The sequence below is a fragment of the Phragmites australis genome, chromosome 23 (assembly GCF_958298935.1).
Source record: "Phragmites australis chromosome 23, lpPhrAust1.1, whole genome shotgun sequence".
In the NCBI taxonomy this organism is placed as follows: domain Eukaryota; kingdom Viridiplantae; phylum Streptophyta; class Magnoliopsida; order Poales; family Poaceae; genus Phragmites; species Phragmites australis.
Window position 1 is genome coordinate 16083458 of NC_084943.1, and position 15443 is coordinate 16098900.

At 46.4% G+C, this 15443-nt stretch overlaps 2 protein-coding genes across 2 annotated transcripts; both read right to left on the reverse strand.

The window, feature by feature from the left end:
- Window positions 1-2763: 2763 nt before the first annotated feature.
- On the reverse strand, window positions 2764-5638 carry LOC133906010 (probable beta-D-xylosidase 2). Its single transcript, XM_062347817.1, has 4 exons — window positions 5105-5638; window positions 3947-4904; window positions 3478-3822; window positions 2764-3386 (listed from the first exon to the last, which is right to left on the reverse strand). The coding sequence occupies exons 1-4, from the start codon at window positions 5636-5638 to the stop codon at window positions 2764-2766; spliced, it is 2460 nt and encodes an 819-aa protein (XP_062203801.1).
- Window positions 5639-11751: 6113 nt separating this feature from the next.
- On the reverse strand, window positions 11752-14275 carry LOC133906781 (myosin-binding protein 2-like). Its single transcript, XM_062348791.1, has 2 exons — window positions 13673-14275; window positions 11752-12783 (listed from the first exon to the last, which is right to left on the reverse strand). The coding sequence occupies exons 1-2, from the start codon at window positions 14025-14027 to the stop codon at window positions 11975-11977; spliced, it is 1164 nt and encodes a 387-aa protein (XP_062204775.1). The 5' UTR covers window positions 14028-14275; the 3' UTR covers window positions 11752-11974.
- Between the last annotated feature and the right edge of the window lie 1168 nt (window positions 14276-15443).

Sequence of the window (15443 nt, forward strand, 5' to 3'; positions counted from 1 at the left end):
CTTAACAACATGCTAGAAGTATAAGATATGTGAATCAATGCAATACTAAACGATCTAAACAAAAACCAGAAAATAACAGCCATCCGGAGTATCCGGACTGGTTCGAAGCATCCGGGCTCGGAGCCTCCGGAAGAGATGCTCGGTTACTGCTTTTTATTTGGCTGGCCCGGAGTATCCGGGTGAATCCGGAGTATCTAGGCCATCCTCCAGGACATGCTCTCGGTTAGCATTATTTTAACTTAACTCGGAACCTCTGGGTCGGTTCGGATTATTCGGATACCCCGGACACTCCGAGTGAGGTTCCGAATGAAGCTCTCAGCTACACGATCACATAACTACCCAGAGTCTCCTGGTTTGTCCGGATAATCCGAGCGATACCGACTTGGTTTCTTCACGATTTTTTCACTTAGGTGTTTTGACTCATTTTACAAATCTGTGCTACACAAGCGTACCCTAAACCCTAACCAATTTTTAACACAATTCATCGGACAAATTCTGTTGAACCCGTAGTATCCGGGTGAGTCCAGAGTATCCGAGTCAGTCAGAAAACTGTTGTTGAGTGGATTTTTGGTTGATTCGAGTTGCGATCTTTTCCAAGCCTAAAGGGAATATGTTAGTGATAGTATGTTAGTGATAGTCTAAGGGTACTAGAACTTGTTCATCAACTACCAAAACGACTCTAGAGCTCAGATTCGACCAAAACTCCATTTTTTGCTCCAAAAAGCTCAAGAATGCCAAGAACTTCAAGAACTACTCGATTCTTCCACGAAAACGAAAATGAATTGGATAGATGAGTAGCTCATGAGCTAGAGAATGCAATGGTAACACATGCATACCTTAAATCCTCCACTTGAGCTCGGATTTTGGAGGAAAAGAGAGAGTGCTTGAGTGTGAGAGGGAGAGAGGAAGGGTGTTGCTGCTGCAGCAGCTTGGGTGGGGGAAACGTGGGGAGTGAGTAGAGGAGAGAGAGAGGGCAGGTGGGCTGCCCCTTTTGAGTGGAGGAGGTGTGGGGCCGGGTGGGTCCCACATGTTAGAGAGAAAGAGGTCCGTTTTAATTGTGAATATAATTCTTTTCTCTCCTGAATTTCTTTCTCTCATCCAATTGATTTCAAACGAAGTGCTCTAGTGCGTCAAAATATTTTACCTCAAAATTAATTATGATGCTAATGATGTATGATTAAGCTTAATCACACGATTAAGGAATTTTATTGGTTTCCTTATAACATAATCTACATGATAAAAGTATTTATACTCATAAAAAGTTGAATATTTTCTTTGAGAAAATGTATTTACTAAACCAAGTTAAATGCATAGTTTACTCTTTGCTAATCCAAAAATCATGAAACCAATTTTGTTAGTCTTCTTACATGATCTTTTGTCTTTTAAAAATACATGAACTCTTTAAATAGTTATTCTTACATGCAGGATATTGTAAATATGTTGCAACTAGATTAATTCATAACTAACCCATCGTACCTCCAAAATTAGTGAAACCACTTTTATTAGTCTCCTTATACTATACTTTATGTAGGAAATAATGGTAGACATGAAAAAGTTAATTACAATGATGTTTCTTAACATATTTAATTCATGCTTGTGAACTTTGTAAAAATCATGGAGAAATTAATAAAACTCTAAATGAAATGAAACTAATTTTAAAGATCCTCTTAAGATACGTCCTTAAAAAAATATGTGTTAACAACTTTTCCTTAATATAAGTTAATAAATGAGCTACGTGCTTCAACTTTTTTCTTTTTTTTTTTTTCAAATTTCCTCTCTATAGAATATGATGCAAACAATATTATTTTTGAAAAAGTTTTTCACATAAGGTCTTAGAATTGTCTCTAATTTTTTAGTATTTTTTTTAATTTAAATTTGATTACCAAATGATTTCTATTAACGGTACGGAGCGGTAAGCTCGGTTACCGCAATTTTCAAGCGTTAACGACGCATTTGTGAACCCTGCTCGCTTCACCATGTTCATGTGTTGGATATTGTTTAGCGTACGAGGTGATGCTACTATTCATACATATGCACTATTATTCATGCATACACAATGCTACTACGATGTAGTACATACAATACTCGCTACTATTCATATGAGAACAATACTGTTCATGTGATTCATATATATTTTGACACAAAATAAACAGTAACAACGAGTATATGTACCAAATTGATCGTACATTTCAATTCTTGCGAGCGAGACAATCTAATTCCATATTTTATCTTTGGCAGAGCTTTGTGCTGATCATGTGTTGAGAAACCGCTGCTACCGAATGTAGTCCAGCGATCCCTCGAGAGAACAATTACAAAAAAGGGACATAAGAGTAGGGAAAAGACTGTCTATTCTTTAGTCATTTATGTGTTATAATGAGAGCTTCTGCCTCGTATATATAGTGCTAAAAACCTTTAAGAAATAGAATCGGTTCTTTCATGATGTTGAGATAGGCCTATATTTAGTTGTAAAATTTCAGATTTTCTAACACAGAGCAGCAGCTAATTTTTGCATCCATCACGAAGTGCAACCAAGAACATATAACTACACTGGCTAAACTTTACTGCCTTTTCCTCCCAAAAAAATTGGTACTAAATTTATTCGGTTCTTGTAACAGATACGTGAGAACAAGCCGTCCCCTTTGAACTGAACATCATGACACTAACACGGGCTCCATAATTCAGCACGATGCTGAATGCCGAGAGGAAGCAAAATAAATGAACAAGACGACCCTAAATCATCCATCACTGAGATAGAACCAGAAACTAGACGGAAAACTCGATCTTGACGGGGAAAGACACCGACGAGTCGCCGTTCTGGACGAGCACGGTGCTGACCCCGGACGGCACGACGGTGTACGCCGTCCGCTCCACGATGCCGAACGCCCGGCACACGTTCAGCGTGAACCGCGCGGTGGCGGTGCTCCACGCCGGCACGAACACCCGCCGGAACGCGGCCACCTGCTTGATGGGCGCGTCAGCCACCTCGGGCGGCGGTACGGTGTACACCAGCACGGCGTGGGCGCCGTCCCTGCCGCCGCCGTTGATCACGCTGACGTTGAAGCTCACGGTCTCGGTGCAGGCGTGGCCGTCGACGTTGATCGCGGGGCAGGCTGGGGCGGCCAAGGATGCGCTGGGGTTGTAGCTGAGCTCCTTGCAGTGGCGGCCGGCGGTCAGCATTTTGATGGTGGTGCCGTTGCAGCAGGTCTCGTAGAGGAACTTGGTGTAGCTGAGGCCGTGGCCGAAGGGGTACAACACCTCCGGGCCGTCGTAGAACTTGTACGTCCTGCCGGGGTACCCGTGCTTCGGCACCGGGCGGAAATCCATGGACGTCATGGGGATCTGGTAGATGTATTTGTTCTTGTACCATGTCAGTGGCAGCCTTCCTCCTGGTTAGAGCAGTAGCATTTCATACATCAACATGTGTACTGTATTTTACAAAATAATTTTGATAAGAACAGAAAGGGAATGCGGATTTACCAGGATTGCATCTCCCAAAGATGACATCGGCAATGGCGTTGCCACCTTCACCACCAGGGTACCCGGCCCAGAGGATGGCACCGATCTTCGGGTTGTTCTGCGCAAAGGACACATCGAGGCCGCCTCCTGACAAGAGCACCAGGACGATCGGGTTTGGTGAGGCTGCGGCGACACGGAGGATCTCCTCTGTTTGGTTCTTGGGCAGGAGAATATCCTCTCTGTCGTTGCCCTCCATCTCAATGTGTAGGTTTATGCCACCGAAGTAGATGCTAATGTTGGCGTGGTGTGAGATCTTCACATCCTGGCTTATACCTTCGCGTGGCGTCACGTACCGGCACGGTGGGCCTGTAGTAATATCAGTAACATTTTTTAGCAGTTTAAATCCGGTACTGAAGCATAGTTTTCTATAAGGTTTCATGATATTGTCATATGGTGAAGAGTAGCGCTACAAGTTTTATCAAGTCCTTGCCTGTGTAACCCCCGTCCATGACACTCTCTGGTGCCTCGACGTGCGGGCCGTGCACAGCGATGGCACCAATCTTCTTCGGGTCCAACGGCAACATGCTGTTCTCGTTCTTGAGGAGCACCATCCCCTGCCTGGCGCCGTCGAGGGCGAGGCTCTTGTGCTCGTCGGTGCATATGTCCGTCTCGTTGAGGGATGCGTACTGCGGGATGTCGTCGAAGTATCCGACCCTCATGAGCGTCATGAACTGATTCTTGAGCGCGTTGTCGATGTCAGACTCGCGCATCTTCCCCTCGGCCACGGCGGTCATGCCGTACATGCTGAGGTAATCGCCGATCATCTTGCCGTCCTTCACCTTCCAGGCCTGGCCACAGTCGAGGTCGAGCCCAGCCTTGAGCGCGGCGGCGCCGGCCTCCGCGCCGGTGTAGTTGAGCCACTTGATGTCATCGGCGATGACCTGGACGGCGTCACAGTCGGAGACGATGTAGCCATGGAGCTGCCAGTCACCGCGGATGGTCTGGGAGAGGAGGCGCGCGTCAGTGCAGGCGGGGACACCGTTGACGAGGTTGAAGGAGCACATAACGCTGCTGGCGTCGCCCTCGCGGACGCACATCTCGAAGGGGCGGAGGAAGGTCTCGACCATATCACGCTCGGTGACGCGCGCGTCGTAGTCGAAGCGGGTGTGGTTGAGCCAGTTGTCGAGGTCGTAGGCGGCATAGTGCTTGCAGCAGGTGGACGTCTTGATCGGCCGGGAGAAGGGGTCGCCATCGCCGTCGTGGCCAGGGACGTCCTGCATGCCGCGCACGAAGTTGACGGCGTAGCGGCCGACGACGTAGGGGTCCTCGCCGGGCGTCTCGAGGGCACGCCCCCACCGCGGGTCGCGCACCACGTTGATGTTGGGGCTCCAGTACGTCAGCCCGCCCTTGCCGAGGTTGTACATCGCCCGGGCCTCCGTCGACACTGCCTGCATGCATGCGCGCATCCAATAATCAGCAGATTATTTTTGCAGTTTAACAATCTACTAGTAATGCTGCGGATGACATTCCAATCAAATATAGCTTTCGATTAGAGTGGAAATCGAAGTATAAAATATTGCAAATGCATGAACACAATATGTGCCATGAACATGCATGCGCGTAGAACATGATGTGATCGAGTATGTACCTGACCGATGGACTTCCATAGGGTCTCGTTGAAGGAGGCGGCGCTGTTGATCACGTTGGCGAAGACGGTGGCGTTGTTGACGGCGACGCGGCCGGAGTGGTTCTTGGCGCCGACGTCGTCGAAGAGGGTGGCCGGGCCGGTGCTGGCGACGCCGTGCAGCGCCTCGGCCCACCACCGATAGGGCGGCAGGCCGACGCGTGGCGCGCCACGGGAGAGGTCGCCGAGGTTGCCGACCTTCTCCTCCACGGTCATCCAGCCGACGAGGTCGCGCACCCGCTCCGCGTAGGGCAGCGACGCGTTGCAATAGGGGAACGCCGCCATATCCAGGCCCAGACCCGCGAACCGCGTCGCGTCGCACACCTTGGTGTACACCTTGCCGCCGCCGGCCGAGTCGACGGTGGTGTTCGGCGTGGAGGCGCCGCCTGGGAGGCTGCTGGCAGGGAGGCGGGTGTTCCGCGAGGAGGCAGAGATGAGCGGGACGGCGCCGCAGAGCAGTGAGGCGGCGACGAGGAGGAGAAGACGGGAGGACGCCATTGTAGCGTGGTGTGTTAGTTTGGTGAGGCGATCGATGGGTTAGCGTGCATGGATCGAGCGGAGTATATATAGCGAGTGTGAGCTCACGGCGCCATCGCAACAGAGTTTCGAAATTTGAAACTCGGTTGGGCTTCAGCTTCACGCGGGATAAGACGGCAACGAAATGGTGCTTCCTGTGCATGCATGGATAAGGCGATAAGAACGTATAGGCTGTTTTCAGATGAGAGCAGGCTTAGCTGTTGCAAATGCACATGCATGAATCGTACGTGTAGATGCATAGGGCCATCGAAACCGGAAGCGCGCGACCATATTTTTGTTGTTTGAGAATCTTACGCCTGTGCACCATATTGTTTGTTGCACGGCGTCTCGATCTCAGTGGAGCTGGAAAACGTACGAAATGGTAGAGAAACAATGGAGCTCGACCGATAGGCCAGCAGTTGGCAACCTCGATCAACTCGTCACGGTGATCTGGACCAGGTGAGGTCGTACCAATACGGGCACATCTAAGCGTAAGGCCGGTCGACGTGTGCGGCTGCGGGCCTGCGGTGGGGCCAATATCTTTAGCGCCTCGTTCCAGCTATGCGCATTTGCATGTCGTATCTTTTTCCATGCTAATTGGAGAGAGAGTGCTACCTACAAGGCTACAACGTCACAGGCGCTGCCATTAGAGATGCAAGTGACTATCTAATTAGATTACTATTTTTATTTATTTTTTCTATTTAAATAGGTGAAAGTATATCTTTAGGGTGTGTTTGGCTGAGAGAAACATAATGTTTCTCAGCCGATGATGCATAATCCCTATCAAACAACTTTGGGCGTCGGCAATTTCTCGGAGAATCACCAGAAACTGAGCCTAGAAAAAAACTAAAACCAAAAAACCGTACCGAACCAAACTCGAACCACCAAAATTATCGGTTTTTCGGTTTTTGATGGCCAGTTCGGTTTCTGTTTCAATGCTATTTGGTGTTCGGATCTCGGTTCGGTTTTTTATGTGCCTAAAATCGAAGAACCCAAAGACCGACTTAGCGACTCGTCGACTCCTGTTTGTCTAGTTGGCTGTCTACTTGCCTCCCCAGGGCCCCGACTCGGTGACTCCCCCAACGACCCAAGGCCCAAGCAAGCAGCCCACCCGAGTCCCCTGAGTCCCTAACCCCCGACCCTAAGGCCTTGACTCCCCAACTCCCCAAAATGGTGAGATAGTCAGACGGTGAGACACCTACAAAGCACAGCAACCTAACCCTAGCTGCCACCGCCAGCTGACCACGGCGTCGATCTGCCACCGCCAAGGTACCCACCCGCCTCTGCCTATCCCTAATGCCTAGTCGCCTACCGCCGGAGTGCTAGCCGTCGCCCACCGCTGTAGTGACTGACACTGCCCGCCCAGCCCTTGTGCCAAGCCACTGGACGCCGACCACCGACATGCTGTCAAACTACTGGACACCGCCCGCCGAGCAGAGAGCAAACGAGCACGGGCTGTCAAGCTAGCCTACGCCCGAGCCCCGAGCACGAGCAGACTAGGCGAGCTTTTTTCCGGTGGGGGCTGCAACGACGGCGACAACCGAGCACTCCTCCAACGTATATTCTTTCAATCTTTCCTCTGCTGAATATAATTGTGATGTGTCAGACTTAAATTGTAATATATTTGTTTGTGTGACTCTTAAATCTTAATATGTCCATGTATCAGTCTGTTTGGAGTGTTTGTATGGCATGATCTATTGGTCTGTTCAAGTGCTCATTATCTGAAATCTTGATCGGTTTGTGTGATATGAATCTGTTTGTGTGATCTGATCTGTTTGTGATGAAGCCATCATATGTGATTACTGTTCTAATGAGTTATTGACTATTGTTCAATGTTGATTTGAATATGTGATATTATCTCAAGTAGTCAAGTGTCACTAATCAATGTGAATATGAGAAATTGTGAATAAGTAATATTATCTCAACTTCGTTCTGCATACTTTAGTAGTTTAGTGTCCAGCTTGAAGTTCTCAAGTTCATTTCATCATTTGAACATTTGACATATCACACTGATTCTGAGTTCTGAGTCTGAGTCTGAGTCTGAGTTCATCTACTGCCTTCTGAAGTTCTTAGTTTTGATTGTTCGCCTGCTAATTTGTTGCTGCCTTGCTGGTTTGGATCTCTCCTTGGTTCTGTATTTTGAGTGTTTCTTAGCATGTTGGTCCGTTGGAAAGTTGGAGTGATGGGAACTGTACTGATCAAGTGATCTTCATTTGCATAGTCGCATTCCATCATGCTGGATGATATCCAACGATCAGCGCCTAACCCCAGCGTAGTATTGGTTTTTGCTGCTGCTTGATGTGTCTGCTGGATGCCTTCAGTTCAGATGAAATGGTGAAAACCGAAACCGAAACAGAAATTGGCGGTTTTTCAAATTTTTACAGGAACTTCGGTTTGCATTATTAAAAAACCAAAATATTCCAACACCGAAAAAACCAAACCGTACAAACCGGAAAAACCGAATGCCCACACCTACCAGAAACATTTCTCGACCTGTAAGCTAGTTGGGTGAATCGGCTGCAGAGTGATTTCTCTAAGAAACGGTCGGCTGGGAATCGACCTCCCCGTCGAGTTCTGTCGTTATTACGCACCTGTGACACTGCTGATTTGTCCATCAGACGCCGGGACGAGGAACCGTGGAGCTCGTGCTGCTGCTCAGTGGTGTGCGGCTGCAGCAATGGAAGAAGAGAGCGGCGCCGGACCGCAGTATATAGGGGCCCTGTGCAAAATTGAAATTACGCTCTCAGAAAAAAAGACATCTTTTCTCGAATACAATTGTATGTGTACCGTTAAAAACAGAATTAATGTTATATGTGGTCAATATTTATAAATAAAAGAGGAATATTTGAGAAATTCATAAAAATATAATAATGTTCAATCTAGAAGAGTTGTGATTTATGAAGAGTCTATTTATATTCTATATGCTATACCATAGTATTCAATTTGAACCGGTGATTAAATTTCAGTTACACCTAAAGACTAAAACATGCTTAGTACTAGTCGTATAGTTCTATCTAATCTTCACACAAAAATTCATGAGACTTAGCTGTTTGCAATGAGATAAATGGCCAAGTTAATAAATTGATGACCTAATTAATAATCTAAAATTTTAAAAATTAATTTTAGTAAGGTAGGATTAATGGTCACGTAAGACCCCTTGCAGGGTGGAGGCCCTGTGCAGTCGCCCACCCTGCCCTTGCTAATCGACGGCCCTGAAGAGAGAGACAGGAGAACGACCCGAGGAAAAAGAAAGTTAATGTTTGGTATTGCGTGTACTTAGTATGTTTATTTTCTTATTTGTATTCTCGAATTTTTTTTGGTGGTTCAAGAGTAGTCTAATTTTTTTATAAAAATTACGCTAAATACTAGAGATGGTTAGAAACATATGGTCCAATTTTAGTAATTTTACCACCTACCATGTGTCTTAAGAAATTCATGTAACTTGACAACTTCTAATTATTCTTTGAATTTTTAGGCCTCAATTTAATTCCTAGAATATGAAAAAAAATCACATTATATTTTCATAATACTCAGGGTGTTACAATAGCATATTAGCATAAGGGCAAAGTGGTCATTTACAATACCATTATCTCTTTGAGGAAAATAATTCATCTAGCTAGACAAACAGTTTTCAAAGGTAATTCTGATTCATAAAGAAATATTTTCAGAAAAAATCTAAAACTGAAACTCTTTTGAGAAAATTTAGATCCCTACTAAACGCATCTTTAATTCAACCGAGTGAGTTATGAATCCACCCAATAACAAAAGAAAAAAAAACTTGCATCTCTTGCTGTCATGGAACAACGTAGCTGTCTAATGAGCTATGATCGGTCGTCAGTGCGAGCCGCTGTTAGTCAAGACGATGTTGTGCTACTTTATGTAATTATGTTCATGTTCTGAGTTAGATTTTTAGATGTTCACTGATACGAGGATAGTAGCTACCAGACATATCATGGCCACAATGACTTCTGTAATGTAACATCTAGATGGATGGTCCAAAAGGCCTTGAATTTATCAAAACCTGTAGCTTCTGTATCCCGCAATATCTAATACAGATTGTTAGTATCATTCTCTTTCAACATGACATCACCGTCAGGCAACATATCATTGTAGGCAATGCCAATATCTTTCTCAATATCCTAGCATTCGCCGTGTTCACTGTGTTTGGTACAATATGTATATCATTCTTTATAATCCCTTTCAATCAAGTGTTCTCTGATGTGTGCTTAGTCCAATCACATCTTCTTATTGTCGCAGCCAATGTATGGACAATACAAATATTGATGTATCTTAGTCTCTATATCCTTGGCAAATCTCATAAATTCTTTCATGTCATTGATGTATTCTTGTGTGTGTTTAGGGACTTCATACATCCATCTTCAGTCCCTATAATCAGTATAATAAAAATTAATATTATTTAACTAAAGTAATTAACAAAAAATGTAAAAATAGTGAGCTCAGTTAAATTGGACACCCATCTCGGTTAAACCGAGGTCACCCAAATTAATCAGGTATTGCTAGATTCATTTAAAATTGTACAGAACCAAATTTCATCTAAAAAAGGCACCTAAATTCATCATCAAACTAATATATACATATATACTGCTCGGTCTGAACAACAGCTGCCTAGATGCGTGCATGGATGATGTACCATATATGGATGGTTAGTACAATTGGTTCATGTAAAGAACCGACGGTACAAACGGCCTAACTAGATTCGGTTCATAGAGTGAACCGTTTATAACATATTTCAGGAGATTCGTATTCGAAATCGATAATATTACTCTAATTATTATAATCAGTTTACAACATAATCCAACTGTAATGTATACAGTTGATTCATACTATAAACTAAATTATTACGGTCAGTTTTTGGTTCTATGACTAATTTCAATCGATCTGAGCTATGAAATTAACTATAATAGTAATTAAAGTCGGTTCCAAAAATACAACTATAATCCACCTCGTGGAAATTTCTTTTATGTATTAGTGAGGGCCATCGGCAATGGGCACGACAGAGAAGCGGAGGATTTCCAGAAGCCGGGGTTCACGCATCGCATGGTTGCAGAAAATGGTAAGGTCTCCAAGAACGCGCTAGACAACATCGATGCCCACAGAGCCACTAGCGATTTCCATGCCGATTTCAATGACAACGACACAAAGGCATTCCAAAAGGCGTGGTCAAAAGCTCGCTCGTGAGCACAGCCAGCTGTTCTGCTAGTTCCGGCTGGGAAGAAGTACCTCGTCAAGGAGATTAGACTGCTTGGCCCGTGCAAGTCACAGATCACATTCAAGCTTCAGGGCATAAGCCAAGTTGAACTAGACCAAGCAGGATATCCCACATTGGATAAGATTCAACAATGTCAGTAGCCTTACAATAACCAGCAAGGGCGCGTTGGACAGGAATGGCAAGATGTGGTTGTAATACCCTAAGTGAAAAAAGAAAAAAAAAACAACCGACCGACCGAACGTCCGATGCCTAAAAGGGGTCGATGCCCACGCCTCTAGCCCGAACCGCAAGAAAGGCCTAGCTCCGCCACCTTGCCATTTTCCGTTTGAGCCCAAAAAGAAACAATCATGAAATCCCTAAATTTTTCCTATTTTTTTAAAAATCCGATTTTTTCAGATGCTAATGGACTAAATATGCTTAAGGGGCAAAAAAATGGCTCATCAGCCTACCGTGTCACAGGCTGATATGACATAGCCTAGCCTTACATGGGCTGTCCTTGGACCGAATGCTCAACACATGGGTCGTCCCTGCCCTGCCCGCTTGGTTAACGAGCCGAACCGGGTCATGCCGTGTGGAGTCACCCATTAGGCCAGCTCCGACTCAACACAAAGAAATGGGTTTGTTTCGCTGGTCCGTCATCATCTGGGACAGATAACCGTGTTTCCTTCACGGTCCGGTTAAGACAACTAAGCTAAAATACAACTACAAGCAAAACTAGCTGTTAGACCTTCATCCGATGGTCAATATCATCAACTGAGAATTCATCTGTTTTTTGACACATGAAGTTTAGCATCTCCCTTGTCTGTTTTTTCTATATGTTCCGTCCAGACGTTGCAAATACGAAACTGTATTTAGAACCCTGACATTAACTTCAAAATTCAAATTTCTTATCCTTCACACCTTGACTGACAAACGATTTACAGATATGAATATATATATATATACACAAATTTACATACACATCACACTTTCAAGCTTTGTATGCGATAAAACGGAAAGAAAGAAAAGATGCAATATACACAAGAAAAATCTGTCTACTTCTGCATTGTCTGTTTCTTTCCCTATGGTGGCAGTGATGTCGGGACGAATTAAGCGGTTTCGGTAACTGTTTCATGCAAAGATTCAGCAACAACGGCGGTGGTAGCATCAACAGTCCCGCTGGATTCAGTGACAGCGACCTCCTCCTCCTCTGCTTCCTCGGCGACCACCGCGATGGCCGACACCTTGTAATCATCCCTCTGACGGCGACCGCCAGTATTGCCGGCTTCAGTGTAGAGCTTTAGGAGGTTGGCCAGGTCCGGGGAAGAGGAGTAGACCGATCCCGGCAAGAAGTCCACCAGAGATTGGTAGTTGTTGCCGCCGCCCCCGTTCGCCTCCCCGCCGGCGTCCGTGGCAGCGGACTCGGACTCGTTGAGCTGCGCCCTGACTCTGCACGCCTCGAGCTGCCGCTGTAGTCCGTGCTTCTCCGTCTCGCTCTCGTGGACGAGCTGCATGGCGAGCCGCGCCGCTTCCCGGTCGAGTTCGCTCTGCTCCTCCAGCTGCCGCTGGTACTCCTCCGCCTCCGCCGTCGCTCGCCGCTCGGCGTGGAGCTGCGCGCGCAGCGCGTCGAGCTCCCGCCTGTGGGCTCGGAGCGCGGAGACCAGCTGTCCGACGGTGAGGCTCTCGTCGCCGTCGACGGCCAGCAGCTCCGGTGTCGTCGCGTGGTGTAGGGAATCGTCGTCGTCCCGTTGGTGCGCGACGATTGGGGCGACCTCGAAGATGGACATGAGCTGTTCATCGCCGTCGGTGCTGCTTGTTCTTGCGACGATGCTGCCGTCGGTGGCGCGAGGTCCCTCGCCACCTTGGTCCTGCTCGCATATCTCGCTGCCGATGGAGACGACGCGGTGAGTCTCCATGCCTGCGGTGAACACATTAGGTCAAAACAGGCAATCTTCTCGAGGATGACAACGATTTGATCAAATTTTATCAAAACGATAAGAAACTTCATGCACGATCTTTTCGGTTAACCATGTGCTAGAGTGGTATAATCGTTTACATGTCCATACAGATTATGGTTGTGAGACCCTTATCGACAATCTTGCTTTGAAACATCGTGCCATTGAGCCCGCACAGTCTCCAAAACTAAACTTTGTGCCACGATCTCAACTAATTCTACTACATTGGTCAACTGGCTACATGAGCCCGTGACAGGGACCATTCGACATATGCCACTCATTGGCGCAAAAACCGGTTTTGCGAATTCCAGGCACATCATGTTCTACTTATGTTGAAATTGCCATTTTAGCTCAAGGACAGCACTGAAATGACAATGCAACCACCTTTTGCTGTGATGGAAATCGGCGATTGCTAGATTGAGTTCCCCCGTAAGCACGCCGAAGAGTGAAAATCTATTCCAATCCAACGCATCCGCATCTTTCCAATTTGGCATAATCGCATTTCACTTATTTCTTTTTTGAGACAAACCTGCGCTGCGCAATGTGTTATTAAGGTTCTCCTGCCGGTTCCTATCAAAAAACAAATAAGTGAAATGAAGGTTGTGGTTGCACCAACCAAAACTAGTTAGGATGCACCATCCTGCAAAGTGATGGATCGACCAACCCCAGGCGAAAAGTTCCGCTCTAGTACTTTGATTGCAACAGCATCAACCAAGCATATCAAATGGAGCTCTCAATCCAATCTTTTTCATGACAATCATTTGCTAGTTCTAATTCTGAATTGATCCTGATAAAGAAAGTTCGGAGATCAATTGGTAGCAGCAGAGGAGAAGAAGCAATCCAGAGAATTACCTGAAACCTTGTCCGGATCATCCGCCTTCAATCCGATTGTCCGGATCTCCGAGACGGCACCCCCGTCGCCGCGATCAGGAGCAATGCGCGCCTCCGTCTCCGCAGGCGCCGCGGCGACGAGGTGGGCGTCGCAGAGGAGGAGGCGCAGGGCGTCCCGTTCCTGGCCGCCGCCAGAGGCAGGGGAGGAGCAGAGCAGGCGGTGGACGCGGGCGCAGAGGATGCAGGGCGGACCGAGGCGGAGGCGCGCGGCGGCGGCGGCGATGAGACAGAAGGCGGCGCCGTTGGCGAGCAGCAGCGAGGCGAGCGCCCACTGCAGCGCCGCGCGCGCCGCGACGGCGAAGAGCTCGCGGATCATGGCGCACCCGTGGCCACCACCTGCTCCTGTCCTGTCCGGGGAGAAGCAACCGCAACGAAAGAAAGCATGCGAAGCTTTGGGGATCGTTGGTGGGGAAGGTGCGGGTGGCTTGTTGGAACCGAGAAAGGGAGCGAAGGATCGAGCTGGAGGAGGACGAAGAATTCGGGGTAGGTGAAGCAGAGGAGGAGGACAGCAGTTGTCAACTTTGCTAATGGTGCGCCACTAAAACGTAACAAAAGGGGGAAAAATATAAGGAAGTGATTGGAGTAGTGGCTTTTGAAAAAGGGGATTGGAGAGTTGGACACCTCATGGGCCAGGGGCATGAAAGTTATATATTTTTCCTTCATTTATTTTCTATTTTTTCTAAGCACAAGTAGAACAGGTATCATATTTACGTTCATATATATCTACGTTGCTATATCATAGCACATGTTTAAATAAGATTAGAAGCATAATCGCTGAACACACATATGCATGACTATTCCTCTTAAAATTTATTTTAAAAAAATATAAACACTGTCAAGTCTATCCAATTCAGATCGGCAGATTTCACCGTAAGAACTCTAACCAAGCTCATGTGACACGGTATTTATTTTCTATTTAACGGTGTGCCGACAGTGATGTGCTACGTAGTACGGCGGCTGTAGTATTCTAATCTAGTAACCGTAGAAGGTACCATACATAACCGTGGTTTGCCGATAGACTACGGATGGAATCATGGAAAAGCAGTCAAGAGGTAAAAGCTGATGTAGTTCATCGAGTTTGTGAGACAGTATGATGATGATAAGTGTACGTAACTGAACACTTGGAAGAGAAGAGGAATCCGAGGATCGGTTTGTGGTGGGCATGTAGTTGCCTCGATTCTATGATGAAGAAAAAAAGCATCAATCTCTCCAGATCAGCATGATAGCCCTACCATGTACATTATCATGGCGTCCTAGGATGTACAACGTGACTAGTAAGAATATAGAGGCCTGCTTCGGTTGCTACTACGCTTAGCCGCACGCCCACACACACTGAATATTGTGGAAAGCTACACGTCTTCTGGTGATCAAACCATTTGCCACGGCTTAGGCAAATAATGGTGAGAAAATAAGTATATGACACATGAGACGTAGGAGTATTAGTGCATGACATGCCATTTGTCAGCACTTAGCAGCATTGCTTGTAGTGAAGGGATAAGCTCGTAAACATAGCTGTTTTCAGTTGCAAAGTGGATGAAAGGCAAAAGCGATCGTTCCGCATACATGGGTCAATTCATGTTTGTACAACAACGCATCGAGAAAACAGGATGACTATTGTGAACGGGAACGTGTCAGGTGAAAACGACATAACTATTACAAACTTTTTAAAATTCATTGAGAATATACGTAGAAGTTATCAAAACTTCTGAAAAAAAATATCGACTATAGGAGA